Source organism: Poecilia formosa, unplaced genomic scaffold, assembly GCF_000485575.1.
Source record: "Poecilia formosa unplaced genomic scaffold, Poecilia_formosa-5.1.2 Scaffold680, whole genome shotgun sequence".
NCBI lineage: Eukaryota > Metazoa > Chordata > Actinopteri > Cyprinodontiformes > Poeciliidae > Poecilia > Poecilia formosa.
The window spans coordinates 93185-100552 of record NW_006800619.1 but is presented as its reverse complement, the minus strand read 5'-3'; the positions used below and the strand labels follow the sequence as shown (position 1 = coordinate 100552).

General features: G+C 37.6%; 2 protein-coding genes across 2 annotated transcripts in view; both read right to left on the bottom strand.

The window, feature by feature from the left end:
- The window catches only part of LOC103130818 (uncharacterized), a 2222-nt gene extending 1138 nt beyond the window's left edge, over positions 1–1084 (bottom strand). Inside the window, exons 1-4 of the mRNA XM_007542324.2 lie at positions 1045–1084; positions 653–739; positions 394–441; positions 140–311 (exon numbers count right to left, since the gene is read on the bottom strand). Coding sequence (XP_007542386.1) covers positions 140–311; positions 394–441; positions 653–690 — 258 coding nt within the window. The 5' untranslated portion in view covers positions 691–739; positions 1045–1084. The remainder of the gene's footprint in view (positions 1–139; positions 312–393; positions 442–652; positions 740–1044) is intronic.
- The window catches only part of LOC103130821 (heat shock 70 kDa protein 12A-like), a 19242-nt gene that overhangs the window by 6978 nt on the left and 4896 nt on the right, over positions 1–7368 (bottom strand). The window lies entirely within an intron of this gene.

The window sequence follows — 7368 nt, the reverse complement described above, 5'->3', positions numbered from 1 at the left end:
TAAAGCGTCTTAAAACCATTCTGGGCCCCTGGGGGGCGGCCGACCTTTCTCTTAATCTTATTGAGTATTTCCAGTTCAAGTACACATTAAAAAAAGCATGTAAACTACTTATTGAAACCCAGGCAGCAGTTTACTGTACCTGAATCAAACCTTGAACAACCTTTGATTGGACGCTTCTGGACTGCAGCTGATCTTTGACCTTTGGCCACTGCAGCAGTTTCATTTTGTCGTACATCTCAATCAATCTGGTTTTACTGACCGGGTTGTTCATGCTCTCAGTGTTTCCAGATTTAAATGTCATGGATGCCAATCTGAATAAAAACACTCAGTGATTAGTTAGCAGAATAGTTTATAACCAGGAAAACATGTTTTAGTTGTCAGGAGGTTCAGTACCTGTCCTTCATCGACTTTAGATCTCTGTCTTTTGGTTTCTGAGCAACTCTGCAGAGAGAAAGAGAAAGAAAGAAAGAAAGAAAGAAAGAAAGAAAGAAAGAAAGAAAGAAAGAAAGAAAGAAAGAAAGAAAGAAAGAGAGAAAGTATTCTTTGCATACATCACACCATACATCAGCAATGCAACTAATTGTCAAATACATAATTGATCAACTTGCAGCGAAACACCAGTACGCTTATGATTATAGGAAAGAAAGCTAACCTGGCCTCATATAGCTGCTCTTTAAGGGATGCCTCCATCGTGAAGGATGTTGTTTTTTCTCTTGAAGCAGCAAGCTGGGCTGCCAGTCTGTTTTAAGACTAAATCAGATTCAGTCGTTCTACTAAGGCTGCAAACGCTAAAAGATAAATGTTGCAGGACCCAGCAAAACTTTTACTGATGAACAAAAATTCTGTACAGATTAATTATTTAAATTAAAATTCATGTAAAATATAACAGGCAGGAATAGCCAATTACATTATTTACTGAAGAAATTTAATCCATAAACAAAGTGAGGGAATGAGCTGATATGAGTTAAGGGAAAATGAAATGAAATAAATCAATAATCAACATTTAACTGAACGATTAGCTGAAATAACCTTTATTTTTTTTACCTGTCTTTAAATGATTTCAACTCTTTATCTTTTCGTTTTAGAGCAGCACTGTTGGAAAAATGAATAATGCAAAGTTATTATTGGAACAGAAATACAATATTTTCTGAAATAAACATTTCTGATCTATGAAAGTGATCAATAAATGGAAACACTGATTACAAAAATAATAAAACATATAAAACTAACATCAAACAAATACACACCTCATTTCATCCAATTTCTGTTTGTAAAATGTCTCAACCTCAGCAACACTGTAATTATAAACATCAGAAGATAATGTTTAAACTTTTAAGAAACATAAGAGAAGCTGAGTAAAATGTTAGTCTGATTTCAAAATATTAATATTCACTGGAAGGAAAGCAAGAAAGCTATAGAAAACACAGCAAACTAAAATAAACCAAATTAGTCCTTTTATTGATCTGAAGAGAAAGTCCTGGAGGAGTCAAAGTGTGGCAGGTTTAGAACAGATGGAGACACGAAATACGGTTTTTCTACCAGTTACTGAAAAGTGTGTGAATAATTTGAGACATCATTTTTTTAATTAACATTCTTACAAATCAACTTCTTATTTTTGAAGGTGAGGTTGATGCAGGCAGATTCATTTCCTTATAGAAACTTTGTTGAATACATTTTAAATGTTATTGGGGCATGAAAAAGGTGAGGATTTGCTCCTAAATCTGCTTACCTGCATTTGGGATCTTCACTGGTTTATGACATATTGTGCGTAGAAATATTTGTAAAATCACAAATCTGCAGTCTTTACAAAACTAAACCAATTACTCAATGTAAGTTGATAGTGGTGTGATTACTCCACAACTCTGGAAGAAACACAAAAGGTTCGAGTGGCGGAAAAACAGGTACCACCACTGATGGTACCTGTTTTTTTTTTTTTTTGTTTTTTTGGTGGTCCACCAAAATAACAATGTAAAAGTGACAGACATTTAAGGAGACTACAGAAAAACAAAATGAATCACCATGTAAATATTGGTAGCTTTCAGATGCAAACTCAGAATTAAACAGCTGAAAGTGGAACAGACCCTTTCTCCAACCACCAGATCCAAACACCAGTTCTCTATAAAACAGATGGTAAATTTAAAATCCTTAGACAAAAAGCACAGGCCAAACAGACATTGAGAAGAAAACACCAATATTTTATCCCTAAAAAATATCAACACAACTGTAAATCTGGATAACATTAATAAACCACCGACTTTTCTCAACAAGTCAAACTGGAATGATATTGTAGTACTTGTATGCATCTGCTTATCTCTGCATTATTTCCCATACTGACTGATCTGAGTTTAAGTGCGTTACTGTGCATTTACTTCGTTAACAGAACTCTTTATGCAGCGGTTGTGTGTTCTGGGGGGAATGTTTTTGTTTTAGTTCTGGATGCTTGCTGACTCTGGTGTGGACGTGTAAAGTTCGTCTGCATCGGCGTCAGAGCACATGAGCTGTACTCCTGTTTGGTTATCTTCATTAAAGGAAGATTCACATTATTCAGTGGTTATTATCACCTTTACAATCCATCCGTGGCCCCCGTTAACAATATTTTATATTGTACCAAACAAACCCATGAACACAGAAAAGCATCTTCAGAAATAATGTGCTACTATTCCCAGTGATATGTAGTCAAATCTCCTCTTCATTTATGTTTCAGCATTTAAAGAAAGAGAACAATCCAGTGCTCTCAAAGCTGTTTTGTGCATTTTATGGCTCTAATTTTACTGTCCAGTGGTCTTTGCCAAACGCTTAAGAGATGTGCAACGAATGTCACAGCCAGGAGACAGGGGCTTTTGTTCAGTCTGTCAGTTTCTGAAACTACACAAAAAAAACCTCATAAAAACACAGATGGGGTCAGTTCGACGCCGCTGAACCGCTCACGGTGTCAAAAACTCTCGGGGTCTAAATGATCCCATCTCTTAAGATCACAGGAGGGTTAATTACCACAATAGAAACCTGTGAAGAATGAAGAGGTTTAGCTTCTTTTTGCTGACTCTATGGAGGTTTTCAACTGAAAACACTTTTATTTTCCCAGGTTTTTCTGTCATGATTTTACTGTTCTTTTTAAACTTGTTTTATTTGTTGTATAATTTCATGTTGATGTTTATCATACAGCTCTTTGTGATTTTATGCCTGTGAAAAGAACCTATGTACTTACTTTTTTTCCATTCCAGTCAATCTGTTTGAGATCAGAAGTTCACAGAAACATGCAAAGACAAAAAAGAAAACAGAGAAACCTTGTGAGACAGACAGAAATATAAACACGGTTGTTCACATTTCTGCATCGTATTACGTTTACTACCTCTGTTTGATTGACTTCAGCTCATTATCCTTTTGTTTCAGAGCAGCTCTGTGAGAAAGTAAGCATTGTTTCCCATTTGTTATACCACAATATACAAAAAAAATATCAACTAATATGTAATAATTAATGTGTAATTCATTAGCTGCTTTGCACTGAGTCTAGTGAAGAACTGTTTGGAACTAAAGCTGTTAGTGAGAATAAGGTTTACAGACATCAGATGAAATACTTACTCAGCCTCATCAAGCTTCCCTTTGCACCATGTCTCCCTCTCAGTCGACCTGCATGAGAATCGAAACATGCAGTAAGTTTAGTGTCATGTGGAGACAGATCTGAAAACTGCAGTAGAAAATGCTCTAAATGTATCCTACCTGACTTTGACTGAGCTCAGTTCACCTTCCTTTTGTTTAAAAGTGAGTTTATGAGAAAATACTTAATATTTTCCATTGGTAATAAAATTGGAAAGGAAAATATGGATCAATTCTTGGAGAAATTCACAGTGATCAGGTTGCTGTGGCAACCTCACCATTCCAATAGGAGACGGGAACTTTCCTCTTTTTTCCAACTCAAAGTACCAGAGGTTCTGTTGAGAACCTCCTCCCTGCTGAGATTCCAGCACTTACATCTGTTTCCTGAAAGGAATGTTTTTTTCTTTTTTTCCTTCTCCGTCAATTTTTGGGTTTTTGGGCATGGCTTTGACCCGACAGACAGTCGTCTCACAGCGAGACAGTTCCATTATCTGGACTGAATTAGGTGTTTAAAATAAGGCTATTGCCAATTACCTTTCGGTTACATGCTTGCTTAATGTTTTACTGGTTGTATGCTGTGATATTTTTGAATTGTGTTATTGCTGTGTTGGTTTCAGTCTGCAACGTGTTACAGATTCTTTGGTTTTGGAAAAATTGAATTCAGCCCTTCAATCATTTATTTCCTCCTCATGTTCCCTGTCTGTAACCTTCTGTACCTTTATTTCTTTGTTGTTTTATTAATAAATTCATATTCATTTTGTGACCAGACAAGGCCTAAAATCATGTTTCCTTTTTGTAGCTTAATGTTTGCCAAACACATGACTGAGCTGAGTTTTATGACAAATCAACGTGTCAGTGATCATCCCTTGTTTTGTGCAGAGTTTCTTCTGCCAGCGGTCTGAATTCATTCCTTACTGAGAGACTGAGTTTGACTTATGATGCCACAGATACTGGAATTGGTGCTCCAATTAAACAAAAGGTTTTTGATTTTACTGATAATGAAATTAATAACAAACTATTGATTTCAATTAGAATTACCCAAGATGTATTTTGCTATCTGGATTGTTTCTATGCCTGACAATAAACATCTGTTAAGCTGTTGTTTAGTGTATTAACTAAGTTAACTGCAGAGTTTATATCTAGATTCATTCAGATATTTCATATAGTAGCATATTATCAAATTAGTCTGCTGTAAAGTTTATAGAAAGACACAAAGATTAAATATTAAATTGTATAGTTTAAATCATTGCTGCATTTAAACAATGAGGTTGAGGAGTAAATGGTAAATGTTAATACACGCCTCCCAGTGTTTATGCATTTGTTACACCGACATGAGAAAACTGAATCCGTAGAGATCACTGCTGCATCATTTATTCCTATTGTATTCAGAATGTATACGTTGGACATTATAACTTACAAGACACACAGTGGAGTTTTGTGTAATATATTTGTTATATTTGTGTAAAGACTGGCCAACTTTTTTTTACTAGTATTATTATTATTATACACATTTATACATAGCTACATAAAGGATTAAATAGGCTCATTAAACATTGAGGAAAGTTACCAGTGATTGTACTAAACAAAATGAAAGTGCAGATGTTCAGACAGAGATGTTAGTATACAGCAGAAGGAACAAAAGATCTTAAATGGCTCCGTTCTCCAGTGACAGGAGAGGAGCCTGTTGGTGCGACTACTCCTCTGAGCAAACAGATGTTTTGTAGACGGTTCCTGATTTTACATTCAATGAAAATCTTCTCCATCATTTCATTAATACAAAGTTTTTGTTCCTAGTTTAACATTTCTTATTTCTCAGTTTGATTTTCATAAACTGAAGTTTGGTTCCTCTTACCTCGATGTGGGCTTCTTATCTTTACCATTTTTCTTCTTTTTTGTTTCAGGCATATTGACTTTTAATCCTGTCGACAACAGAAAGATCTACAATCAGGAAACATAAAACAGATGCTTTCTGACTAACCACTCACTGGCTCTGTGATTTCTTAGTGCTACTCAGACCAACTAGACCTGTTTCAACAACTAGTGACTCATGTCGTAAACCCCAGTGAGTTATTTAATGCCTGATATCCTGATGGGATGATGGTGCTATACATTTTCTGCTCAGCAGGGGGAGACATGAGACACCTGTCTAGGGAACTGTGTCAGATGAAGTGACGTGTGAACAGCTGATGAAGTCTGGTTGGACAAGTCATCCATCCATCCATTTTCTTTCTCTTATCGTGGGGACAGCAGTTTCAGAAGGGAGGCCCAGACTTCCCTCTCCCCAGCCACTTCTTCCAGCTCCTCCGGGGGGACCCCAAGGCATTCCCAGGCCTGGGTCTTCCCCGGGGCCTCCTCCCGGTGGGACGTGCCCGGAACACCTCACCAGGGAGGCGTCCAGGAGGCATCCTGACCAGATGCCTGAGCCTCAACTGGCTCCTCTCGACGTGGAGGAGCAGCGGCTCTACTCTGAGTCCCCTCCAGATGACTGGGCTTCTATCTCTAAGGGAGAGCCCAGCCACCCTGCAGAGGAAACCCATTTTGGCCGCTTGTATCCGTGATCTCGTTCTTTTGGCCATGACCCAAAGTTCATGACCATAGATGATGGTGGGAACGTAGATCGACCGGTAAATCGAGAGCTTCGCTTTTTGTCTCAGCTCTATCTTCACCTTGACGGACCGGTACAGCATCCACTTCACTGCAGACACTGCACCAATCCGCCTGTCGATCTCCTTCTCCCTTCTTCCTTCATTCGTGAACAAGATCCCCAGATACTTAAACTCCTCCACTTGATTCAGGATGACCCCCCTGACCCGGAGAAGGCACTCTACCCTTTCCCGGCTCATGGCCTCAGATTTGGAGGCACTGAGCCTCAATTCATTCGAAAGCTCCATAACATTAAAACAGAAACAATTAGAATAGAAATGATATTGTTCCCCACTAGGGGAGTTTGGACAAACTATTAATCCCATGAGGAAATTAAACATTGTTGTATCTCAAATCATGATATTATCTTCGATGAGTTGAAGAAGGATTCCCAGTATCAGTCTTGAAACAAAACTGAAGGGGCCTCTGACTGAAGACTGTTGTGGTATCATAGTTTTAGTGCTGTCATGACATGCTAAGAGCTCTATATCCATGTTGAGAGCCATGCTTCATAGTATCATGTCCTGGACAACTCCAGCATTTGTTGGCCAGCACTGCTAATCCACCTTAAAAGATAAAATAAAAAAGCAAATAACTTTCCACAGCATCTAGAAACAGATCAAATGATTGTCCTCTAATATAGTGTCCCAACCAAAAAAGATCTGAAAAACAGAAGTTCACAAAGAGCAAAAATCAGATCTAACAGCTGCTTCAACATACTGCCACCGTGAGCGGCACTTTAAAAAAAATCTTCATCATCTTATGTGCTTTTTTTAATGAGAATTTACCAGAAAGCTTTGCCTAATCATTGTTTTTTTTTTATTTTGTGTTTGGGCACTATGACAAAGAAGAAAGAAACTTGTTGGGAGATGGAAAATAAGAAAATGAAAATGCACGGTGACTATGTCAGTCATACCTTTTGATGTGATGATTCATTCACTCTGCTTTCCTTTTCAGGCCACACTGTGAGAAAAGAATTAGCTTCCAGTTAATTTACTGATTTATTACCTCGTTCCAGACATTTTCATTTAACTATTGGAAAAGCAATGGGGCTGTAGAAAGCCTCAAGACAAATTAACTTTTAGGTTAATTCTCATTAAGTGTATGTGTGTGTGTGTGTGTGTGTGTGTG